Raw genomic sequence first — 26,900 nt, 5'->3', positions numbered from 1 at the left:
GGTGTAACCAGGTAGCAAACACTGACAGAAACCCTCTGTTCAATTTAGAACTCTTAGCTGTTGAGATCACAAACACCTCATTTATTTATAATAAGTAACCTATCTAAGTTCAAGCCAATGCTCTTTGGAAGGCAGAGGAGACCCTATCTAATTTGCATTTAATTGTAGGCAGGTGTTTAATGCCATTTAATGAGTGAAAGCCTGGTGTGGTGAATTTAAATTGCCTGCTAGCTACCTACCTTAGCTCGTATACATCCCTGATCCCTCTTATACTACCATTACTGTTACTTATGATTTTTATATATAAATAAATTTTACCTACATCTTTGACTTACTGAAACATGAGTCACAGCAGGCTGCAATTCGGTCCATTTTATTTTTGCACAGGAAAAACTAGTGAGACAAGATTCAAACAGTCTCTGTGAATCATCTGTCAGTGATGATGATCATGTTAAGATTCAGAAGTGTAGTACATGATACTCTTAACAATTTGTCTAAAGCAATGTTTCTCAACCAGGGACAATTTTGCTCCTAAGGGGACATTTAACAATGGAGACATTCTTGGTTATCGTAACTGGTGAAGAAGCAGGGTATGTCATTGGCATCTAGTGAGTCGAGGCTAGGGTACTGCTAAAGATCCTACAATGCATAGGATACCCCCACTCTGTACCAACACATACTTATCCAGCCCAAAATGTCCATAGTGCTAAGGCTGAGAAACCCTGTTATAAAGGTTCATGCTATGGTCCAAATGTGTCCTCCCCAAATTCGTATGTTGAAACCTAATCCCAGCGTGATTGTCTTAGATAGAAGGTGGGGCCTTGGAAAGGTGACTAGGCCATGGGGGCTCTGCTCTCATGAATGGGGTTAGTGCCCTTATAAAATAGACCCCACAGAGGTAGCTAGTCCCTTCAGTCATGTGGGGACACAGCTAGAAGGCACCCTTTGAGGAAGAGGACCCTCACCAGACACCAGATTTGCTGGTGCCTTGACCTTGGACCTCCAAACCTCCAAAACTGAGAAATTTCTGTTGTTTATAATCCACCCAGTTTATGGTGTTCTAAGACAGTTATATTAACAATGAATAACTAGGCATGATTTCTCATGGTATAATTTAGAAGTATGCAAGAGAAGTAGTTGAAGCTCTCTGAAACGGAGGCATAGCCCTTTAGACCCAGTAAAGAACGAGAAATGCATGGTAAGAAATGAGTAACAGTGGGGGATTGCTGAATTAGTATAAACCTTCAAAGAGATTATGGGATAAATAAGAAAAATCACTGGGAGATCTGTAGTGATAACTGGAATGACTTTTCATATTTCTGAACAGCATTTTTCCATCCAGTTCTGTCTCAACTAAGAGGAAACATTTTTACATGTATATTCCATAGCATAGCATAGCATACTATTTATCACATAGAATCACATTTTGACATCTCTTTACCATACCAAAAAGGCTAGTTAAATGTTCATTTATCCGTAATAAATACTCTTGACATTTTTTTTTTTGCATGATTCCAAGATAACTGGAAAATAAACCTCGAAATGCCAAAAACAAAGCTGGTAGCTTGGTAACAGAAAGTACGTTCCGACTAGGAAGCAGCCTCCTCCTGCCCTGACACAAGGCAGTCTCCCAGGCAGGCACACAGCTTAGTGCTTATGCATCTTCCCTGGCCATCAGGGGTTGCAGAAACAATCCTGCTGTCCCTAGAATGCACACCAGGGTGAAAACCCACAGAAAAATACGATCAATCACCATGGCAACATACTTCCAATCATCTTGAATCTGCAAAACAAAATGATAGAAGAGAAAAAAAACATGGAGGGAAAGGCAAATGAATACATTTTCAATACTGAAGATGTAATCAACACACGTTGCAGTAGAAGCCATTTTGTCTCTAATATGCAGGAAGCCCTTTTTTTCCTAATTGATGTGGTCTGAGGAAATCCACCATTCTCAAGTTTCTCTTTATGCAGGAGAGAAACAGGTATAAAAGATCTGTCATATTACATCTGTTTCAAATCAGAAGGTTCCTGAAAATGCATAACCTAGTTTTTTCTAAATTGAATTCCAATTTTATAAAGTTAGTGAAACCAGTTACTTAGGCTTCCATGGCAGGATTCTGGGCCTTGGTTAGAATGGGTAATATAGTCCAATATAATCTACCATTGTTTCCAAGTACTCCTTATCCAGTTTTAGATACAAATTTCTGGCTGGGCGCAGTGGCTCACCCCTGTAATCCCAGCACTTTGGGAGGCTGAGATCACCCGAGGTCAGGAGTTTGAGACCAGCCTGGCCAACGTGGTGAAACCCTGTCTCTACCAAAAATACAAAAATTGGCCAGGAGTGGTGGCACATGCCTGTAATCCCAGCTACTTGGGAGGCTGAAGCATGAGAATTTCTTGAACCCGGGAGGCGGAGGTTGCAGTGAGCAGAGATCGTGCCACTGCACTCCAGCCTGGGCAACACAGCGAGACCCTATCTCAAAAACAAATTTCCTTTTAACATCTGTTCCAAAAATGAGATAAGCATATCAGGGCAAGTCCATCCTCATCACTCTTTCCCTCCCCACTGCCCTCTCCACAATGCCCAGCTGATCAAAAGTCATTTTTACTTGTAAGGCCAAAGTATCGTGGAATACTGTGCAGTTGGAGAGCAGGTTGAACATCAGAAATAATTGCTGACAATAAAGTAAAAGTTGGGAGAAAAAGCAAGACCAATTGTATATAATACAGCTTCAATTTGGGCTTGAAATAGGAAAGAAAATTGTAGGGTAATTATACTCCTAGACAATTCAGAAAGCCAAGAAGCCATAATTGAATTGAGAGAACCCATGAGTCAGCTGATTTTGAAGCAATAATGATAATAAAGAGGCAGCATGTAATTTATTAATTTAAGTATACTGAAATGGCACTGGGAGATGAAGATTTTATGTCACCATTGTGAGCTTGAGTAAATGTGTTCTCTTGGTGACACTACTGTCATAGGTAAAATTAGAATTATGATGCCGTATTTGCCATGAGGTACTTTATTTGAATTCCTAAGACTGGTTTGTGTGTGCTTCAGATACACCTTGAGATGTGAGATTCCGACCCACCCCCTACCAGCCACCTCCTAAGGCTCTAGGAGGCAGAGGTGTGGAAAAGCAGAGACTTGGAGACAAACTGATTAGAATCCCAGCTTGGCTCATTTTGAGTTGTGAGAATCTGGGTAAATTCCGTGACCGCTCTTAGCCTCAATTTCCTTATCTGTAAAATGGGGATAAGAACAGTACTTCCCTCAGAAGGTTGTTTCAGAACAGAGTCCTTAATGAATAGAGCCTAGTGATACTAATGTTGATTTATAAAATGACCCTTACTCAAGCCTCATGAAGAAAGATGACACTTGGGTCTTACACATGAATAGAAATAGTGGTGCAAAAAGAGCTGGCTGGACAGAAATTTTATATCTATCTTTTTTTTTTTTTTTTTTTGAGACAGGGTCTTGCTTTATTGTTCAAGCTGGAGTGCAGGGGTGCAATCATGGCTCGCTGCAGCCTCAACCTCCCGGGCTCAAGGAATCTTCCCCACTCAGCTTCCCGAGTAGCTGGAACTACAGGTGTGTGTCACTACACTTGGGCAATGTTTTGTTTTTTGAGACGCCCAGGCTCTTGTCGCCCAGGCTGGAGTGCAGTGGCATGACCTCGCCTCACTGCAACCTCCACCTCCCAGGTTCAAGCAATTCTCCTGCCTCAGCCTCCTGAATAGCTGAGATTACAGGTGCCCAGCACCATGCCCAGCTAATTTTTGTATTTAGTAGAGATGTGGTTTTATGTTGGCCAGGCTGGTCTCGAACTCCTGACCTCAGGTGATCCACCTGCCCCGGCCTCCCAAAGTGCTGGGATTGCAGGCGAGAGCCACTGCACCTGGCAATTTTTTTTTTTTTTGGGGACGGAGTCTCACTCTGTCACCTAGGCTGGAGTCCAGTGGCGTGATCTTGGCTCACTGCAACCTCTGTCTCCCAAGTTCAAGCAATTCTTGTGCCTCAGCCTCCCAAGTAGCTGAGATTACAGGCTCATGCCACCACCCCCCGACTAATTGTATTTTTAACAGAGATGGAGGTTCATCATGTTGGCCAGGCTGGTCTTGAACTCCCAACCTCAGGTGATCCACCTGCCTCGGCCTCCCAAAGTGTTGGGATTACAGGCGTGAGCCACTGCACTTGGCCTGATTTTTAAATTTTTTTAGAGAAAGGGTTTCCCTACGTGGCCCAGGATGGTTTTGAACTCCTGGGCTCAAGTGATCCTCCTGCCTTGGCCTCCTGAAGTGTTGGATTACAGGTGTAAGCCACTGTGCCTGGCTTATATCTAACTCCTAAAGTCTTTAAAGATATTGGCCATTTTCTGATGAGTCACAGATGTCAGGCAAAATGGTGAATGAACTAGCCCAAATTGAGAGCTGGCCCAGAAGCATGAGAAGACTACTTTAAAAACCCAGAAACTGGGAAGGTGTGGCCAGAGACTGGGGATGGCAGGGGGGAGGGGCTTGGTGGAGGGGAGAGCTAGGGAGAGATTTTTGTTCCCCTGCCATTTTGCCTCTTTAGCCTGCCACTCTCAGTCCAGAGATGCAGGTTCAGGGGGTCCCTCGCAAGCCTAGCAGAGCCTGGCTAAAGGGAAGTGCAGATAACTGAGCTGCCCATTGACTGGTGGAGCCTGAGGCTTTCCTCCTCCCCTTTGTAGCCCCCTGGATTTATTTTTCTTATTGGCATGCCTTCTCAAGAATGTTTATGGATAAATGTTCTTCTGAGGGCTCAAAAGGCCAGTTGTGGTGGATCACACCTTTAATCCTAGCACTTTGGGAGGCCAAGGCAGGAGAAATGCTTAAGTCCAGGAGTTCGAGACCAGCCTGGGCAACACAGTGAGACCCCCGCCTCTTGAAATTAAAAAAAAAAAATTAGCTGGGTGCAGTGGCATACACCTGTAGTCCTAGCTATTTGGGAGGCTGAGGTTGGAGGATCGCTTGAGCCCAGGAGTTAGAGGCTACAGTGAGCTATGATGGCTCCACTGCACTCCAATGTGGATGACAGAGCAAGACTGTCTCAAAAAAAAAAAAAAGAAAAAAGAAAATTAAAGGCTAAAAATTTTATTGTAGCCTCACTTTTTTTATTTTGGTAGAAATAGGGTTTTTCCATGTTGCCCAGGCTGGTCTTGAACTCCTGGGCTCAAGCGATCTACCCATCTCAGCCTCCTAAAGTGCTGGGATTACAGGCATGAGCCACCTTGCCCATCCCCTCAGTTTTATTTTAATTTATTATTTATTATCTTTTAAGAAATGAGGTCTCACTATGTTGCCCAGGCTGGTCTCTAACTCCTGGCCTCAAGCAATCCTCCTGCTTTGGCCTTGCAAACTGCTAGGATTACAGGTGTGAGCCACTGTGCCTGGCCATAGCCTCACTTCAAAGAGAGAATAGCTGGATACAAAACTCTTCAGCTAAGACTGAAGTTCCACACATCAAGGACCAAACAGCCCCGGCCTCAGCTACAGGAAAAGTTTATATACTATGTGATTCCATTTATATGAAACTCAAGAATAGTAAAACTGGCCGGGTGCGGTGGCTCACACCTGTAATCCCAGCACTTTGGGAGGCCAAGCGGGCAGATCACTTGAGGTCGGGAGTTCAAGACCAGCCTGACAAATATGGCGAAATCTCATCTCTATTAAAAATACAAAAAATTAGCCAGGCATGGTAGCAGGTGGGGACCTGTAGTCCCAGACACTTGGGAGGCTGAGGCATGTGAATCACTTGAACCTGGGAAGCAGAGGTTGCAGTGGGCAGAGATTGTACTACTGCACTCCGTTCTGGGTGACAGAGCAAGACTCCATCTCAAAAAAAAAAAAAAAAGAATAGATAAAACTAATCAATTATCAAATAAGTCGATATAATGGTTCTTTTTTAAAAAATTAATTAATTAAAGGACTTCACTCTGTCACCCAGGCTGGAGTGCAGTGGCATGATCACGGCTCACTAGACTTCCTGGGCTCCAGTGATCCTCTCGCCTCAGCCTCCTGAGGAGCTGGAACTACAGGCACGTGCCACCACGCCTGGCTAATTTTTGTATTTCTGTCAGAGATGGGGTTTTGCTATGTTTCCCAGGCTGGTCTCAAACTCCTGATCTCAAGCTGTCTACCTGCCTCAGCCTCCTAAAGTGCTAGGATTACAGGCGTGAGCCACTGCACCTAAGCCAGGATGGTGGGTACCAAGCAGGGAGGGAGACACTGACTGGCAAGGGCATTGGGGAACTTTCTGGGGGCAGTGGGAGTGTTCTATATCTTTACCTGGATCTTGGTTACATGGTTGTATACATGATGTAAAAACTCATTGAGATGTACACTGAAGAGGTGTGCACTTTACTCCACGCAAATTCTTCCTCGATGAGAACATGTATACAATTAGAAAGTAAAGTAAAAATAAAGGCCAGGTGTGGTGGCTCACGCCTGTAGTCCCAGCATTTTGGGAGACTAAGGTGAGCAGATTGAGTCGAAGAGTCTGATACCAACCTGGGCAACATGGCAAAACCCCATTGCTACAAAAAAATTAGGGTATGGTGGCGGAGCATCTGTAGTTCAAGCTACTTGGGAAAACAGGTGGGAGAATCACTTGAGCCGGGAGGCGGAAGTTGCAGTGAACCAAGATTGCGCCACTGCACTCCAGCCTGGGCAACAGAGCAGGACCCTGTCTCAAAGTAAAAAAAATATATAACCTCAGTTAACCAATACTAACTGGAGATCATCTGGCCCCATGCCCTTTTCCAGCCTACATCCTAATCTAGTCTATTGGCATCAGGTGTTTTCATGGTCCAGCCTGCTGACAGCCTGGTGGCTAGCTTCAGGGTACCACATACCAAGCTTTATCATCCCATTTTACAGATGAGAAAATAGGCTCAGGGAGGTGAGGTGATATACCCAAGGACATATAACTGGTCTTAACACAGGCCACTGACTCCAGAGTGTAATTTCTTAACCGCTACCCTATGCCTTGCCCCACGAGGAACCCATAAATGTTTGTTGAATGAATGAATGACCAATGTAATAAAAGCCATATCCTTACCTCTTTGGCTTCATTTTGTGCTTTCATATTTTCAGCAATATACTTGACACTTTGGATGGCTTCTTTGATTTCTGGTGACAAAGCAGAGAGGGACAGCACAGCATCAACAGATTCAGAACTAGAGCTTCTCGTGAGGTTAGCACTGAAATTGGAGATTTTTATCCTGCGGTGGTGGCAGTAACCACACATCCCGTCTTGGCAGGGGTAGCCCTCCTTGCAGCCTTTGGACTCTGCGCGGCTGAAGCAATTCAGATTTGAGAGCTCGGCACCGTAGAGGGGCCTCGGCTTCTGAGCGTTGCCCTCGTTGCTTGTTGGCCTGGTCATGAACATGACCCTGGGGAGCAGGTTCAAGAATACGGTCTTTACCCATGAGGGCATTGTGTGTGTCGTCGGGGTTCTGTAGTGCACATTGAGCACGAAGACAGTGATGACGATGGACAAGGTTACGAAAATCATGGTGAACAGGAGGTACTCTCCGATCAGGGGGATGACTAGCGAGGTGGAGGGGATGGTCTCAGTGATCACCAGGAGAAACACCGTCAGGGAGAGGAGGACGGAAATGCACAGGGTCACCTTCTCACCGCAGTCGGAGGGCAGGTAGAAGACGAGCACAGTGAGGAAGGAGATGAGCAGGCAGGGGATGATGAGGTTGATGGTGTAGAACAAGGGCAGGCGCCGGATGTACAGCGAGTATGTGATGTCAGGGTAGATCTCCTCGCAGCAGTTGTACTTGATGTCGTGTTTGTAGCCTGGGGCTTTGATGATGGCCCACTCGCCACTCTCCCAATAGTCCTTGAGGTTCATGGAGGAGCCAATCAGGACCAGATCGATTTTCGCCTTGTCGTAGGACCAGGAACCGAACTTCATGGTGCAGTTTTGGTAATCAAACGGGAAGTAGGTCACATCGATTTTGCAGGAGCTCTTAAAGATGGCCGGAGGTATCCAAGTCACCTCCCCAGTGTACTTGAGTAAGGCTTTGGTCTTGTCGTCCACCTGGAAATCCCCAACAGCACTGCGAAGACAAAGAGGGGGCACAGTGACACACGGTCATTAACACTTGGTCATATCGTGGTCTTCTTGACCAGCTTCTCACAGTAAGTAATGATTTGGAAGGCAGCGGAAGATGAGAGCTGAAAGTGCCATAAAAGGTCACCCGATTCCTGGCCGCATTTACCAACAGGGATACTGAGGCCCAAGCTCCCTCCCCAGCAACAATCTGAGATACTGATCACCACCCCCCCTACCCGGCAGGGCAGGCCACCAGTTCATCTCACAACACAGGTCCCAAACTGACACAGACTCCCAAATGCCTGAAGAGGATTGTTCTCCCTTTAATTAAAGAAATGGGAGGAAGGTCATCCTCCTGGAGCCAGGTGCTGAAGCAGCCTTTGGGATTATTTGCCACCCAGGGTCCCTGAGGCTTGGCCCTCTCCTCATTCAGTCTGCACCGGGCACCTAACGTGTGTGTGAAACCAGACTGTGGAGCTGGAAGGGGCTGCACAGACCACCCAGGGGACTCCACCCCCATTAAACAGAACCTTGTCAGATGGATTTATTTCCAAACCCTATCTCTGGATCCTGATTCGACCATTCCCTGTACCCTCCCCACCCCCTTTCTTCCCAGTACTGTTTTACAATAATCATGTTTTTGCTTCCTTGTCTTTCGAATTCAGCATAACAGGTTTCTTCACTTTCTGTGTCCTTATCTATCCCCATTTTCTCCCTATGTTTTTTCTCCCTTCCTTTTCACTATGTGCATCCTGACTTTATTTTCACACAAATACACATTTTTCTTTTTTCTTTTTGGAGACACAGTCTCACTCTGTTACCCAGGCTAGAATGCAGTAGCTCACTACAATCTCTGTCTCCTGGGGTTCAAGCAAGTCTCCTGCCTCAGCCTCCTGAGTAGCTGGAATTAAAGGCATGTGCCACAACACTCGGCTACTTGTTGTATTTTTAGTAGGGATGGAGTTTTGCCATGTTGGCCGGGCTGGTCTCGAACTCCTGACCTCAAGTGATCCGCCCACCTCAGCTTCCCAAAGTGCTGAGATTACAGGCTTGAGCCACTGCCTGGCCTTAGGAATGCACATTTTTTCTAGGAATAGTCTTGTTGGTTTGTTCGACAGAAAATCAGCTGATCATCCCTGTTGAGTCTTGCATTGGGCATTCCATCCGCGATGGCCAGATGAGGCCATCGGAGGGCAAGGCCGGTTGCTTCCACAACAATGGCCCTGCCCAGGAAGGTTCTTAAACATTCCTCAGATCAGCCCTGTTAAGTTTCTTAGCCTTGTGAAGGCATTTACATCCTTCAAAGGGAGCAACCGCCATACTCCCTTGCCTTGTAAACAATGACAAAGCCTAAACATTTAGGGATATCCTTGTGCTGCTGTAATTGGATGGGAACCTGTGAAAACAGAAGGGGAATATTCTGGTGCATGTCCTTCTTCCTTGCTAGTCTCTCCTGGGTCTCGGTTGAGCAGGATGATCATACCTATGAAGGCTCAATGCCAAAGCCACTACCTATCTTTCCTCTGGTTGGCTGGTTTGCCCCCAATGGTGCCCTGCTGAGTTTATACATCCTTAGCCCCAATTTCACTCCCACCATGCCCTTAATTCCCTATGAGTATTCCTGCTCCTGGCTCCAGGAAAAAGGGAGAGGTAGGAGGGTGGGGTGGAGGTGAATATCTACAGTCCCCAAGTGGACTCAGCCCATGCTCAGCACTGAGGGGCCCTGGAGAGGGCTGGGCTAAGCAGAAAGTTGAAAAGACCCTCGGGAAGGCAGAGGCCTCCTGAGCCAATTCCTTACAGCATCCTGGATCAACAAAATGTCAGAGCGGCAAGGGAGCTTCAGAGCCCAGGGGTTGGCAAGCTGCGGTCCTCTTTCTGTAAATAAAATCTGGGGGGAATAGTGCCACTGCCTTTTGTTGTCTATTATCTATAGCCACTTTTGAGCTCCAAGAGCAGAGGTGAATAGCTGTGACTGTCACTGTTCGACCCACAACGCCTAAAATATTCTTTGGCCCTTTAGAGAAAACATTTGCTAGCCCCTGCTCTAGTCCAATGCCTTCATTTTGCCGAAGAGAAAACTGACGGTCAAAGGACAGGAATGACTTGCTCGAGACTCCACAGAGTTTATGGCAGAACCTTGGCTATTCAGAACTTGGGTCCCCAAGTGAGGAGACACAGAAATGTGTGCACGTGCCCACAGAACATATACTAGAGGTTAGCTGAGCTTGGCTGATGGCTCATTTCTGGGGATCGTGGTCACTGTGGCTGCTGCCCACAGCACCCCTGCAGTGTGTCCACCCAGATCAGAAGGCCTGTATGCTGCCTGGGGCAGTGTCAACAGTCATATCTCTGCTATCAGAAGACAGAACATGCAGACCCAGCTGGAGACTGGGGTCTGGCACAGCACCAGCCTCATAAAGGGCACTCAGTAAATATTTGTTGACCTAACAAATGACCAAAAAATAAATGAAAGCCAGGTGCAGTGGCTCACACCTGTAATACTAATACTTTGGGAGGCTGAGGCGGGTGGATCACCTGAGGTCAGGAGTTTGAGACCAGCCTGGTCAACATGACAAAATCCTGTCTCTACTAAATATACAAAAATTAGCCAGGTGTGGTGGTGCACACCTGTAATACCAGCTACTCGGGAGGCTGAGGCAGGAGAATTGCTTGAACCCAGGAGGTGGAAGCTGCAGTGAGCTGAGATGGCACCACTGCACTCCAGCCTGGGTGACAGAGTGAGATTCTGTCTCAGTCAGTATCACACCCAGAGATGGCTGGCAGCAAGGGACAGCATTGGTGGGAAGGGTCTGAGCAACGTACTGCCAAACGATGTGAGGCAATTAAAAAAAGAAAAGGTAGTATGGGTGCAAATGATCAGCTGAGGTAGCACTATCATATAGGGGGCATTTAAGAACAGAAGTGGGGTGGGGTGGGGAGGGGCATTTAAGAACAGAAGTGGGGTGGGGTGGGGAGGGGCATTTAAGAACAGAAGTGGGGTGGGGTGGGGAGGGGCATTTAAGAACAGAAGTGGGGTGGGGTGGGGAGGGCCATGAGAAAGATCATGCTGGCATGGGTTTTTAAAATCTTTAAAATAAATAGGGCAAATAGGATGACAGCAAAATAACAACTCTTCTGATCACATCGTCAACAAAGTTAGGTTACACAGCACCTCGAGATATGAGAGTATGCGGTCAGACCACCACCACAGCAGGACCTGTGGGACCCACATGCGATTAGCTGCGGGGTAGAGACAGCCGGGGGAAAAGAAAGAAGGGTTCTCATGTCCTGAGATCCTAAGAGTGCCAGACACAGGAATCTCCAAGAAGTGGCGGTCCCTCAAAAGACGAGGACCCCACTCTGCACTGAATCCTCAGCAAGGGGAACAATGGAAGAGAGAGGGCTCCACAGGTTCCAATTTGTGGGCAAGAACCAAAAAAACCCCGCGGGAATCCACTCAGGGTCTGCAGAGGTCAGTCAGGACTGGCGTGGGCTCTTGAGGATGTCAGAAATGCCTCCCAAAACCTCCCTTTCAGAAGGACAGAGACCCACTCAGAGAAAAAGCTGCTTATGGTAGGATCCAAACTCAATGCGGTAAGAAGTGGGGATGAGAAGAGAAAGAAGGTTCAGAAACTGAAGTCAGCATCCAGAGGAAGCAGCTCGTGGAGGTGCCATGACTGTGTGGTAGTCATGACTGTGGAGACTGGGGAGGTGGCCATGCATTGAGACAAGTGTCACCTCAAGGTAACTATCCATCTTCTCCTATTCCCTCCAAGAACTTGCCCTAAAAGTACAGCAAGGCCATCTATTTAAACAAGAGCAACGAAGCTTTATGAAAACATATTGTAAGAAAAACACAACTGGGTACAGCAGCTCATGCCTGTAATCCCAGCACTTTGGGAGGCTGAGGCAGGTGGATCACCTGAAGTCAGGAGTTCGAGACCAGCCTGGCCAACATGGTGAAACCCCGTCTCTACCAAAAATACAAAAAAAAATTTAGCTAGGCGTGGTGGCAGGCACCTGTAGTCCCGGCTACTTGGGAGGCTGAGGCAGAAGAATCGCTTGAATCCGAGGCAGAGGTTGCAGTGAGCCAAGATCATGCCATTGCACTCCAGCCTAGGTAACAAGAGCAAAAAAAACTATGTCTCAAAAAAAAGAAAAATACAAACACAAGTAACTGAATTAACACACACACACAGGTAACGGCAACGACAAAAATAGAGCCACCAAGCAGATGAAGCTGACGATAATCTGATATTACAAATTAAGTAAAAAGAAACTAAGAAATTTTTAGAAACTGTGAAAGAACAACAGAAATCAGAAAAGGGATAATTTGGTTAAATGAAAGAATGTATAAAGAACTAGCAGAATTTAGGAAAGAATTAGGAAAAAGAAAAAAATCATTTTAGAAATAAAACCAGAAAAGGCCAGGTGTGGTGGCTCAAGCCTGTAATCCCAGCACTTTGGGAGGCCAAGGTGGGTGGATGACAAGGTCAGGAGATCGAGACCATCCCGGCTAACACAGTGAAACCCCGTCTCTACTAAAAAAAATACAAAAAAATTAGCCGGATGTGGTGGTGGGTGCCTGTAGTCCCAGCTACTTGGGAAGCTGAGGCAGGGGAATGGTGTGAACCTGGGAGGCGGAGCTTGTAGTGAGCTGAGATCACGCCACTGCGAGAGTCCGTCTCAAAAAAAAACACAAAAAAACAAAAAACACACAAAAAAGAAAGAAAACCAGAAGAAACCTAAGAACAAGCAGTCTGGGTGTGATGGCTCACACCTGTAATCCCAGCACTTTGGAAGGCTGAGGCGGGCAGATCATTTGAAGTCAGGAGTTTGAGACCAGCCTGGCCAACATTGTGAAACCCCATCTCTACTAACAATACAAGAAATTAGCTGGGTATGGTGGCACACACCTGTAATCCCAGCTACTCGGGAGGATGAGGCAGAAGAATAGCTGGAACCCAGAAGGCAGAGATTGCAGTAAGCCAAGGCACTCCAGCCTGGCTGACACAGCGAGACTCTGTCTCCCAAAAAAAAAAAAAAAAAAAAAGATTTTCATGGAAGGTAAAGAGGAGCCAAGAATTTTACACCCAGCCAAGTTACCTAAAAGTATTCTCTAGAAAGGTTACAATGAATTATGAACTTGACAGAATACAGAACATACAGTGTCCATGAACACTTTGAGGATTCTATCAGCAAATGAACTTTAGAAAACAAAATATCATAGGAGAAAGGCTGGGTGTGGTGGCTCACGCCTGTAATCACAGCACTTTGGGAGGCTGAGGTGGGCGGATCACAAAGTCAGGAGATTGAGACCATCCTGGCTAACACGGTGAAACCCCGTCGCTACTAAAAAAATACAAAAAAAATTCGGGTGGAGCCAAGATGGCTGAATAGGAACAGCTCCGGTCTACAGCTCCCAGCGTGAGTGACGCAGAAGACGGGTGATTTCTGCATTTCCATCTGAGGTACCAGGTTCATCTTACTAGGGAGTGCCGGACAGTGGGTACAGGACAGTGGGTGCAGCGCACTGTGCACAAGCCAAAGCAGGGCGAGGCATTGCCTCACTTGGGAAGCACAAGGGGTCAGGGAGTTCCCTTTCCTAGTCAAAGAAAGGGGTAACAGACGGCACCTGGAAAATCGGGTCACCCCCACCCTAATACTGCACTTTTCCAACGGGCTTAAAAAACAGCACACCAGGAGATTATATCCTGCACCTGGCTCAGAGGGTCCTACCCCCACGGAGTCTCGCTGATTGCTAGCACAGCAGTCTGAGATCAAACTGCAAGGTGGCAGTGAGGCTGGGGGAGGGGCGCCTGCCATTGGCCAGGCTTGATTAGGTAAACAAAGTAGCTGGGAAGCTCGAACTAGGTGGAGCCCACCACAGCTCAAGGAGGCCTGCTTGCCTCTGTAGGCTCCACCTGTGGGGGCAGGGCACAGACAAACAAAAAGATAGCAGTAATCTCTGCAGACTTAAATGTCCCTGTCTGACAGCTTTGAAGAGAGTAGTGGTTCTCCCAGCACGCAGCTGGAGATCTGAGAACAGGCAGACTGCCTCCTCAAGTGGGTCCCTGACCCCCGAGCAGCCTAACTGGGAGGCACCCCCCAGTAGGGGCAGACTGACACCTCACAGGGCCGGGTACTCCTCTGAGGCAAACTTCCAGAGGAACGATCAGGCAGCAGCATTTGCAGTTCACCAAGATCCGCTGTTCTACAGCCACCGCTGTTCTGCAGCCACCACTGCTGATACGCAGACAAACAGTGTCTGGAGTGGACCTCTAGCAAACTCCAACAGACCTGCAGCTGAGGGTCCTGTCTATTAGAAGGAAAACTAACAAACAGAAAGGACATCCACACCAAAAACCCATCTGTACGTCACCATCATCAAAGACCAAAAGTAGATAAAACCACAAAGATGGGGAAAAACAGAGCAGAAAAACTGGAAACTCTAAAAAGCAGAGTGCCTCTCCTCCTCCAAAGGAACGTAGCTCCTCACCAGCAACAGAACAAAGCTGGACGGAGAATGACTTTGACGAGTTGAGAGAAGGCGGCTCCAGACGATCAAACTACTCCGAGCTACAAGAGGAAATTCAAACCAATGGCAAAGAAGTTAAAAACTGTGAAAAAAAAAATTAGATGAATGGATAACTAGAATAACCAACGCAGAGAAGTCCTTAAAGGAGCTGATGGAGCTGAAAGCCAAGGCTCGAGAACTATGTGAAGAATGCAGAAGCCTCAGGAGCTGATGCGATCAACTGGAAGAAAGGGTATCAGCGATGGAAGACGAAATGAAGCGAGAAGGGAAGTTTAGAGAAAAAAGAATAAAAAGGAACGAACAAAGCCTCCAAGAAATATGGGACTATGTGAAAAGACCAAATCTACGTTTGATTGGTGTACCTGAAAGTGATGGGGAGAATGGAACCAAGTTGGAAAACACTCTGCAGGATATTATCCAGGAGAACTTCCCCCATCTAGCAAGGCAGGCCAACATTCAGATTCAGGAAATACAGAGAACGCTACAAAGATACTCCTCGAGAAGAGCAACTCCGAGACACATAATCGTCAGATTCACCAAAGTTGAAATGAAGGAAAAATGTTAAGGGCAGCCAGAGAGAAAGGTCGGGTTACCCACAAAGGGAAGCCCATCAGACTAACAGCGGATCTCTCGGCAGAAACTCTACAAGCCAGAAGACAGTGGGGGCTAATATTCAACATTTTTCAAGAAAAGAATTTTCAACCCAGAATTTCACATCCAGCCAAACTAAGCTTCATAAGTGAAGGAGAAATAAAATATTTTACAGACAAGCAAATGCTGAGAGATTTTGTCACCACCAGGCCTGCCCTAAAAGAGCTCCTGACGGAAGCACTAAACATGGAAAGGAACAACTGGTACCAGCCACTGCAAAAACATGCCAAAATGTAAAGATCATCAAGGCTAGGAAGAAACTGCATCAACTAACGAGCAAAATAACCAGCTAACATCATAATGACAGGACCAAATTCACACATAACAATATTAACTTTAAATGTAAATAGGCTAAATGCTCCAATTAAAAGACACAGACTGGCAAATTGGATAAAGAGTTAAGACCCATCAGTGTGCTGTATTCAGGGAACCCATCTCACGTGCAGAGACACACATAGGCTCAAAATAAAGGGATGGAGGAAGATCTACCAAGCAAATGGAAAACAAAAAAAGGCAGGGGTTGCAATCCTAGTCTCTGATAAAACACTTTAAACCAACAAAGATCAAAACAGACAAAGAAGGCCATTACATAATGGTAAAGGGATCAATTCAACAAGAAGAGCTAACTATCCAAAATATATATGCACCCAATAAAGGAGCACCCAGATTCATAAAGCAAGTCCTTAGAGACCTACAAAGAGACTTAGACTCTCACACAATAATAATGGGAGACTTCAACATCCCACTGTCAACATTAGACAGATCAACCAGACAAAGTTAACAAGGATACCCAGGAATTGAACTCAGCTCTGCACCAAGCGGACCTAATAGACATCTACAGAACTCTCCACCCCAAATCAACAGAACATACATTTTTTTTTTCAACACCACACCACACCTATTCCAAAATTGACCACATAGTTGGAAGTAAAGCTCTCCTCAGCAAATGTAAAAGAACAGAAATGATAACAAACTGTCTCTCAGACCACAGTGCAATCAAACTAGAACTCAGGATTAAGAAACTCACTCAAAACCGCTCAACTACATGGAAACTGAACAATCTGCTCCTGAATGACTACTGGGTACATAACGAAATGAAGGTAAAAATAAAGATGTTCTTTGAAACCAACAAGAACAAAGACACAACATACCAGAATCTCTGGGACACATTCAAAGCAGTGTGTAGAGGGAAATTTATAGCACTAAATGCCCACAAAAGAAAGCAGGAAAGATCCAAAATTGACTCCCTAACATCACGATCAAAAGAACTAGAAAAGCAAGAGCAAATACATTCAAAAGCTAGCAGAAGGCAAGAAATAACTAAAATCAGAGCAGAACCGAAGGAAATAGAGACACAAAAAACCCTTCAAAAAATTAATGAATCCAGGAGCTGGTTTTTTGAAAAGATCAACAAAATCGATAGACCGCTGGCAAGAGTAATAAAGAAGAAAATAGACAAGAATCAAACAGATGCAATAAAAAATGATAAAGGGGATATCACCACCGATCCCACAGAAATACAAACTACCATCAGAGAATACTACAAACATCTCTACGCAAATAAACTAGAAAATCTAGAAGAAATGGATAAATTCCTGGACACATACACCCTCCCAAGACTAAACCAGGAAGAAGGAATCTCTGAATAGACCAATAACAGGCTCTGAAATTGTGGCAATAATCAATAGCTTACCAACCAAAAAAAGTCCAGGACCAGATGGACTCACAGCCGAATTCTACCAGAGGTACAAGGAGGAGCTGGTACCATTCCTTCTGAACTATTCCAATCAATAGAAAAAGAGGGAATCCTCCCTAACTCATTTTATGAGGCCAGCATCATCCTGATACCAAAGCCTGGCAGAGACACAACCAAAAAAGAGAATTTTAGACCAATATCCTTGATGAACGTTGATGCAAAAAATCCTCAATAAAATACTGGCAAACTGAATCCAGCAGCACATCAAAAAGCTTATCCACCATGATCAAGTGGGCTTCATCCCTGGGATGCAAGGCTGGTTCAACATACGCAAATCAATAAATGTAATCCAGCATATAAACAGAACCAAAGACAAAAACCACATGATTATCTCAATAGATGCAGAAAAGGCCTTTGACAAAATTCAACAACCCTTCATGCTAAAAACTCTCAATAAATTAGGTATTGATGGGATGTATCTCAAAATAGTAAGAGCTATCTATGACAAACCCACAGCCAATATCATACTGAATGGGCAAAAACTGGAAGCATTCCCTTTGAAAACTGGCACAAGACAAGGATGCCCTCTCTCACCACTCCTATTCAACAGTGTTGGAAGTTCTGGCCAGGGCAATTAGGCAGGAGAAGGAAATAAACGGTATTCAATTAGGAAAAGAGGAAGTCAAATTGTCCCTGTTTGCAGATGACATGATTGTATATTTAGAAAACCCCATTGTCTCAGCCCAAAATCTCAAGCTGATAAGCAACTTCAGCAGTCTCAGGATACAAAATCAATGTACAAAAATCACAAGCATTCTTACACACCAATAATAGGCAAACAGAGAGCCAAAGCATGAGTGAACTCCCATTCACAATTGCTTCAAAGAGAATAAAATACCTAGGAATCCAACTTACAAGGGATGTGAAGGACCTCTTCAAGAACTACAAACCACTGCTCAGTGAAATAAAAGAGGATACAAACAAATGGAAGAACATTCCATGCTCATGGGTAGGAAGAATCAATATCGTGAAAATGGCCATATAGCCCAAGGTAATTTATAGATTCAATACCATCCCCATCAAGCTACCAATGACTTTCTTCACAGAATTGGAAAAAACTACTTTAAAGTTCATGTGGAACCAAAAAAGAGCCTGCGTCGCCGAGTCAATCCTAAGCCAAAAGAACAAAGCCGGAGGCATCATGCTACCTGACTTCAAACTATACTACAAGGCTACAGTAACCAGAACAGCATGGTACTGATACCAAAACAGAGATATAGATCAATGGAACAGAATAGAGCCCTCAGAAATAATGCCACATATCTACAACCATCTGATCTTTGACAAACCTGACAAAAACAAGCAGTGGGGAAAGGATTCCCTATTTAATAAATGGTGCTGGGAAAACTGGCTAGCCATATGTAGAAAGCTGAAACTGGATCCCTTCCTTACACCTTATACAAAAATTAATTCAAGATGGATTAAAGATTTACATGTTAGACCTAAAGCCATAAAAACCCTAGAAAAAAACCTAGGCAATACCATTCAGGACATAGGCATGGGCAAGGACTTCATGTCTAAAACACCAAAAGCAATGGCAACAAAAGCCAAAATTGACAAATGGGATCTAATTAAACTAAAGAACTTCTGCACAGCAAAAGAAACTACCATCAGAGTGAACAGGCAACCTACAGAATGGGAGAAAATTTTTGCAACCTACTCATCTGACAAAGGGCTAATATCCAGAATCTACAATGAACTCAAACAAATTTACAAGAAAAAAACAACCCCATCAAAAAGTGGGCAAAGGATATGAACAGACACTTCTCAAAAGAAGACATTTATGCAGCCAAAAAACACATGAAAAAATGCTCATCATCACTGGCCATCAGAGAAATGCAAATCAAAACCACAATGAGATACCATCTCACACCAGTTAGAATGGCGATCATTAAAAAGTCAGGAAACAACAGGTGCTGGAGAGGATGTGGAGAAATAGGAACACTTTTACACTGTTGGTGGGACTGTAAACTAGTTCAAGTATTGTGGACGTCAGTGTGGTGATTCCTCAGGGATCTAGAACTAGAAATACCATTTGACCCAGCCATCCCATTACTGGGTATATACCCAAAGGATTATAAATCATGCTGCTATAAATACACATGCAGACATATGTTTACTGCGGCACTATTCACAATAGCAAAGACTTGGAACCAACCCAAATGTCCAACAACGATAGACTGGATTAAGAAAAGGTGGCACATATACACCATGGAATACTATGCAGCCATAAAAAATGATGAGTTCATGTCCTTTGTAGGGACATGGATGAAGCTGGAAACCATCATTCTCAGCAAACTATCGCAAGGACAAAAAACCAAACACCGCATGTTCTCACTCATAGGTGGGAATTGAACAATGAGAACACATGGACACAGGAAGGGGAACATCACACTCTGGGGACTGTTGTGGGGAGGGGGGAGGGATAGCATTAGGAGATATACCTAATGCTAAATGACGAGTTAATGGGTGCAGCACACCAACATGGCACATGTATACATATGTAACAAACCTGCACATTGTGCACATGTACCCTAAAACTTAAAGTATAATAATAATAAAATTAAAAAAATAAACTGTAAAGCAGTGGCAAAAAAAAAAAAACAAAACGAACAAACAAACAAAAAACAAAAAAATTAGCCGGGTGTGGTGGTGGGCACCTGTAGTCCCAGCTACTCGGGAGGCTGAGGCAGGAGAATGGCGTGAACCAGGGAGGCAGAGCTTGCAGTGAGTCCAGATCACGCCACTGCACTCCAGCCTGGGCGACAGAGTGAGACTCCACCTCAGGGGGAAAAAAAAAAAAAAAAAAAAAAAAAAAGAAGAGACATCCTTAACAGAGGGTCAATCCTGAGCAACTGAAGTTCTAACTAGAAGAGAGAGAAAATGAGTTGGATGATCTTCTCTAAATGTTATTTTCAGCCTCAGATTTCAAAGAAATTCCTTATGATATTTGCTCCTCCACAGCCAATTTGAAACATTTTGCTACGCCTCTCATTATTGCTAAAATCATAAATCCTACAGTACTCCGGCTGTTCACTCAAGATTGCCAGCAAGAAAATGGCTATAAAACCCAAAACATAAAGATTAAACTTTTTGCTCATTTTCTTAATTCTAGCTTAGCAAAAATTCTCTACACCCTGCCCAGTTCCCTTAAGAGCATTTGAACCATGTGATTCCTATGACAATTCAGTGAAAGAAGAAAAAAATCTGCAAGCCCGTTAAGTTTATATTGTGTCCCAGTTCTTCGATGACCAGTTTACAAATACAAATTACATACAAGAAACATTTATCAGTGCTGTGTTTCCTTGGGAAAATAGTAAATAAAACATGGACTGTCTTTGGAGTGAGTAAAGACCCACTTTTGTTTTTGCCAGAGACCAGAAAGTGGGATTCAGTATAAAACATAGCTTCTCTAGTCCTGACACTAACTGTAAAACCAATACTACTAATAAGAAAACATTATTTTGTATTAATATGGCATAAAAACCTAGAAGTATTCTTAGCATTAAAATCAGAATAGACTAATTCTACATCAAGTGTTTTGCTCAAAATGTTCAAATGTTAAATGTAAAATGTTTAGATATTCAAACATTTTAACTCTAAAATGCAGGTACAAAAATTATATTCTTCAATATCTAGAGAACTAACTAGCATACTGCAAAGTATCAACTAAAATTTATGTCAGTCCAATGAAAGAGTTTAAATGTGGGAAGTATCAGTTTTGTGTGGACTTAGAGAAAAGAGAGGGGTTTTGGAGGTGCCATGATGAGCAGGACCTGTCTGGCAGAGGAAGAACCTTTGCAAGAGAGAAAGAGGAGAGGCCTCCCAAAACTGGCGGGAAGATGCGCATCCTGGATCCAGAGGAGACTAGAAGTGGCCCACTGTGAAGGACTGGCCCGAGAGCAGCTTTGCTGGATGGCAGGAGCCAGGGAAGTCTTTTTAGTCCTGGACTCACCCTTCTCAACTACGACCTGGATGCAGCCACCCAGACGTGCTGGGAGCACGGGGCCCAGAAAGCTCATCCTACTTTGCACATGGGAACCTTACTTCACATACTTGGGGGGCTATCGATCCTTTCTCCAAGGCCCAGACTTTTTCCCAGCGGGAGAAGGCCTGGAGGGTACACCGTGTAGCAGGGTAACTGTCTGATGGCAGGTTTGCCGCTGGGAGAGTAGAGAAGAGGTTTGGGGACACAGGCGGAGACAGGCTGGGGTGCCCAGCTCAGCCCCCTGATCACAGCACCGGCCTCCTGCATCCACTGCCCACAGCGGCCCCAAAGCCACAGTGGATGGCTGAGACCACCCCAGACCTGGCTGTGCCACACATCCACTCTGGGCCTCAGTCCTCATCTGTGAAATATTAGGGACAGGCCAGATCAGGGATCCCCACAGCAAACTGGTCACATAGCCCCCAGGACAGCTTTGTGAAAACACCCATTCCTAGGCCTACCCAGACCCACTGACTCAAGTGTTTCTGTGAGGCAGGACCTGGGGACAAGTATAGAGATTTTTTGGAAAACGTAATACATATTAACTTTAGAAAAGACAGTAAGGAACAAAGAAGAAAATATTTTGAATTCAGGCACCTGTATTTTTTTTTTTTTTTTTTTTAAACGGAGTCTCACTGTCACCAAGGCTGGAGTACAGTGCTGTGATCTTAGTTCACTGCAGCCTCTACCTACCAGGTTCAAGCGATTCTCCTGCCTCAGCCTCTGGAGTAGCTGGGATTACAGGCACATGCCACCATGCCTGGCTATTTTGCATTTTTAGTAGAGATGGGGCTTTGGTATGTTGGCCAGGCTGGTCTCTAACTCCTGGCCTCCAATGATCCTCCTGCCTCAGCCTCCCAAAGTGCTGGGATTACAGGCGTCAGCCACCATGTCTGGCCAAACACCTGTATTTCTAAAAATCTCATTGGGGCTGGGTGTGGTGGCTCATGCCTGTAATCCCAGCACTTTGGGAGGCCGAGGCAGACAGATTGCTTGAGGTCAGGAGTTCAAAACCAGCCTGGCCAACATGGCAAAACCCCATCTCTACTAAAAAATACAAAATTAGCCAGGTGTGGCGGCACGTGCCTGTGATCCCAGCTACTCGGGAGGCTGAGGCAGGAGGATTTCTTGAACCCAGGAGGTGGAGGTTGCCGTGAACCGAGATCACACCACTGCACTCCAGCCTGGGTGACAGGTGACAGTGAGACTCAGTCTCCCCTCTTGGTAACCGTGCCAGTCAGCAGGCTGGGAACCCTGGGACTACACAGCTCAGGCCCACCCAGCTATGATCTTCTCCAACACCCTCATTCTCTTTCAAAGAAAAGGTGAGGAGGAACCGTTTACTCCATTCCTGTCTGTTTGCACAGAGCTGCTAACAGATGCTACATTCCAGGTCCCCCCGGCATCTGAACCTTCCCCCTCCACACACTGGGGCTGGTCCTTGGCCCATGGATCTTTCCAGCCTTATGTCCCACAGTCCAGCCAATGAGGTCACCTTGGCTGCCCATGACATACTCTCCTGCCTCCCCGGGCCCTCCTCTGCTCCATCTCCCTGTCCTGAGATCCTGCACAATCTTGAGGACTCACTTCAAATGCCAGTTCTTCCCCGAAACTTTCCCCGATGCTGTCCTCCACCCACCTATGCCTGCTCTGAAGCCACTCAGCACACTGCTGCTCTCTGTGGCTCTCAAACATCTCTGGTACCTAGTATGTAGTAGTTGCTGAATACGTACCTGTGGACTGAACAAATGAATGAAGCCCTCTTGGAAAAGGCCAAGGAAGGCCAGGTTTTAAGCACAGGGGGCCAAAGACCCAGAACCCAGGTTGACAGCCCTGAAAGGGTGTGGGCCCCCCAGCACCTTACTTGTTATACAGCACAATGTCTGGCTTCCAGATCTTCTGCGCAGGGACACGCATGAACTCGGCCCCACCATAGTCAGAGGGGTTCCACTTCAGCCTGTAGTCATTCCAGATCTCGGGGAAGGAAGCAGGGAGGGAGGAGACAGTAAAAGAATTAGCCTGGTTTTACTTCTCTTGGCACCACCCATCTTGGTGACTCCCCACCCCTGCTGCACATGACCGAGCCACATCCACGCCATGATCACACAGTCCAACTTCTCCTGTGGGTGCAGTGGGGGAGAGAGCACACGGCTGGCTCTGTGGGCCGCCTCCTGGCACTAGGGAAGCCACTGCCCCCATAACCATGAGCAAGCCTAGCCCCTCATCAACCAAACAGGGCCTACTCGTGCTTTCTCTGGTCACTTCTAGTGCCAGGTGGAGACTCCTGGACTTCTTGCACCATGTCCAGGTCCATGTGCCTGTTTACAGCCCTCGAATGGCTCTCCAGGGGTGTTTTCCAATACAGACTCTCTTTCACCCCAAGGTTAAGCAAGACTGGACTCTGGAAAATTCTGGGGGAAGAATCCATGACCCCTGCAGGGCCCAGGAGGTATCTAGGTCCAGAGGCTGGGAGGTCTGAGTCCTGAGCACCAGAGGAGAGAGGGGTGAGGCTGCGGCCACAGAGGGAACGTGTGCATCAAGTACTGGGTGGGGCACTGTGCCCATCTGGCTTTCCAACCTCCTGAGGATGAAGGCTGTGTGTGCTGAGTGCTCAGCTGGCCAGGCTGGCAGAAGGGTCACCCGCAGGCCAATGGGCCATTATGTCTCCCGGCAAGTCTGGACAAAGCCTCCCTGGGGAGGATATGTGGAAGCCAATTTCTTGGCCTCAATCTGAACAGGAAAATCTACTCCCACGCTACCAACAACAGCAGCATCTTATTCTGACTTAAGAATGAGTTTTTGGGCTGTGCACAGTGGCTCATGCCTGTAACCCCAGCACTTTGGGAGGCTGAGGTGTGTGGACTGCTTGAGCTCAGGTGTTCGAGACCAGCCTGGGCAACATGGCGAAACCCTGTCTCTATAAAAAATACAAAAATTAGCCGGACGTGGTGGTTCACGCCTGTGGTCCCAGCTACATGGGAGGCTGAGGCAGGAGAACTGCTTGAACCCTGCTGGTGGAGATTGCAGTGAGCCGAGATCACGCCACAGCACTCTGGCCTGGGTGACAGAGTGAGATCCCGTCTGGAAAAAAATTGAGTTTTTAGCAAGAAGGAGAGAAGGAGGTGTCTCAGGCATCACCCCAGGGTTTGGGGGCAGGGCTTCAATCTCAGGTTCGTACTGTTCTGTTGTGTGACCATGGAAAATGTCTTTCTCCAAGCTGCAACCGGTCCATCTGGGACTTGAGGGGTTGGGCCCTACAGTCCTTCCAGGGGGACTGTAGGGCAGTGCATGTGACCTCAAGCCTTAGAAGAGATAGATCTGCCAGTCAGTGGACCCCAGTCTGGGTTTCACAGAAGTAAACGAAGCCTGGTCTTTAGGCCCTTTTTGGTTCACCTAAAGCAAATAAAGCAGTCACCACCAGGGGGCAGCAGTGCCTAGGGTCTGGTCACTTACTTGTTTGAGCCACAGGTTGGTCTCCATGATCTGGTTTACTTCATCCTAGAAAGAGGGATTAAAGTTGACAGGAGAATTACAAAAACAAGACTCATTCTGGGAAAGGCTCCTCCAGAAGCCCCGGTCCCCATGGCCAAGGCTCGTGGCTTCCAGCACTCACCACCTTCACCAGCTGAGACATGGACACCTCGAAATGGATGATGACTGGGTCGGACACGTTGGCCACAGGCCGGATGATCTCATTGTAATCTTCAAACAGCCGCTCAAATAGACGGTGCTCAGCCTCTGAGGCCCTGGCCACTGAGGAAAGCAGCCCTGTCAGTCCCTGAGGAAATCGTTACTTAACCTCCCCTATCCAGCCCACCAGAAACATCGCCCATCTACAGCGTCCTCTCCACCTGTGGGGGATTCTGTGGAACCTTGGACTTTCAGACTAGTCTTACCCAGTGGGTTACAAAATGGGGAACTGGGGCCCAAGAGGGGCAGGATTCTACCAGGCCACACACATTCAGTGAGAAGCACGGTAGTTGCAAACCTGGGCTCCGGAGTTGGACAGATCTGGTGCAAATCCTGACAAATCACTTGTGAGCTGTGTGACCTTAGGCAAGTGGCTTAACATCTCTGAACCTGTGTCTTTACCAGTCAAAATAAGGATTAGAAACGTATTCACCTCAAAAGGTTGTTGTGAAGGAAGTTCACAGCTTGGTGCTGCGATAAGAGGTCAAGAACTATTCTCAATCTTTTCCTGGGTTGTTACTGCAGGGCGAGGGTGTGGTGCAAATGCTGTCTGCCTAGGTACAGCCACTCACTGCTTCCACGATGGAAAGATGGCCAGTCCACTCCCAGGGGCAAGGCCACCCACGGTCACCCAGGCCCAGGTCTTCTACCTCCCAGCCTCTGGGAGAACGCAGCCCAGGTCTGGGCCTCTCCTCTCCTGCATTCCACCCTGTAGGGGTGGCCACCAGCCCTCTTAGAAGCCAAGGAACTATGTGACTCCCGTGATCTCGTGTGACCCCAGCTCTTGATGATGCTGTCTTCACATCCTGATCAAAGACCCTGACCTCTCTGCAACGCTTGGGCACCCCTCTTTGTTCCTAAGCCACACCCCAGCACAGGTGAAGCATACCGGGTCAGCTGTCTTCTGATTCCCACGTACAGATCTGGGGGCAGCTTGGGGAGGCGGGAGGGGAATCCTCTAGGAAGTTGAATCCAACCTCCTCAGGTCTTGAAATGGGATTTTTCCTGCTGCCCCCTCTCCTTCCCCAGAATGAAAGGAGGGTCCCAGGCAGGAGGTCGGTTGAGAGCGTATGGCGTTCTGAGTAGCGGAGGCCTCGGCACCGAAGGCAGAAAGCGCTCAGAGCTCACAGCCGCACGACAGACCGCCGGCCTGGGCCCACCGGGAATTCCCTGCAGCCTTGCTCGGTCCCCGACCCTCGCTATCCACCAGCCCTCCCGGGCACCAGCAGGCTCCTCTGGAGAGCGGAAGACAGGAGGCGCTCTCCCGGTGGAGGGTACCTCAGCGACGCAGCCAGGAGCGCGAGGAGGCTAGAACCGGAGAGGCTGGCGCGCCAGCTCCAGCCCCAGTCCCGAAGCAACTCCCCTCTTCCCCAGGTGGCCTTGGCCAAAGTCTTTAGCCATCTCCGTCAAATGAGGAGGTGGGCGGGATGCAGACGGTGGAGCGTGAGGCTTGGGCGCGCCAGTTTGGGAGCTAGTGCGCGGGGCAGGGCGACGGGCAGCGCGGGGACGCGAATCCCCAACTCCCGCGCCCAAGACGAAGGACCCGGTCTCGACCTCCCCGTTACCTAGCGCGTACAAGCGCCCGCTCAGTGACTCCCAGGTTTGGTGGTGGCTAGGGGTGGGGGGTGAGCAGAAAGGGAAAAAGCCACCCCACCCAAGTCGCCGCCGGGCTGGAGCCAGTCTGCGCGGGTTCCGAGTCCCCGGCGACGGCCCTCTCCGCTCGCCCGCGCGGTGTTCTCACCGGCAGCCCCTCCGGACCCCGCGCCCCTTCTCGGGCGCCCGTCCCTCCTGAGCCCTAACGCCAGTGCGCGTACCTGGCAGCAGAGACAGCAGCAGCAGCAGCCGCGGCGGCGACAGCGCCAGGGGCAGCGAGAGCGGGCCAGAGCCCATGGCTGGTGGCCGGGCTGGCCGCGGACCCGGACGGTCGGGAGCGGGCGCGGCGGTCGCAGAGACGGCCTCTCCCCGCGCGGCTCCAGCGCAGACCCCAGATCTGGAGCCGTGCAGGCGAAGACGCGCGGGGCTCCTCTTCGCTTCGCCGCCTCTGGGTTTACAGCGCCCTCGGATTGGCGGGAGGACAGGAACCACCCGGAGTGAAGCTGCGCCAGGCGCGGGCGGGCGGGCGTGCGCGGGGCGGGGCGTGCGTGCGGTAGAGGAAGGGGCTCCCGGTCCCAGTCCTCAGCGCCGG

General features: G+C 47.4%; 1 protein-coding gene across 1 annotated transcript; it reads right to left on the bottom strand.

Moving 5' to 3' along the window:
* Positions 1-357: 357 nt before the first annotated feature.
* CHRNA3 (cholinergic receptor nicotinic alpha 3 subunit) lies at positions 358-26,807 on the bottom strand. Its single transcript, XM_032175262.2, has 6 exons — positions 26,530-26,807; positions 24,639-24,778; positions 24,479-24,523; positions 22,890-22,999; positions 7,085-8,096; positions 358-1,783 (listed from the first exon to the last, which is right to left on the bottom strand). The coding sequence occupies exons 1-6, from the start codon at positions 26,603-26,605 to the stop codon at positions 1,655-1,657; spliced, it is 1,512 nt and encodes a 503-aa protein (XP_032031153.1). The 5' UTR covers positions 26,606-26,807; the 3' UTR covers positions 358-1,654.
* Between the last annotated feature and the right edge of the window lie 93 nt (positions 26,808-26,900).

This window comes from Hylobates moloch, unplaced genomic scaffold (assembly GCF_009828535.3).
Source record: "Hylobates moloch isolate HMO894 unplaced genomic scaffold, HMol_V3 SCAFFOLD_14, whole genome shotgun sequence".
Classification (NCBI taxonomy): Eukaryota; Metazoa; Chordata; class Mammalia; order Primates; family Hylobatidae; genus Hylobates; species Hylobates moloch.
The sequence above is the reverse complement of the archived record's forward strand: the minus strand, read 5'-3'. Positions and strand labels throughout refer to the sequence as shown.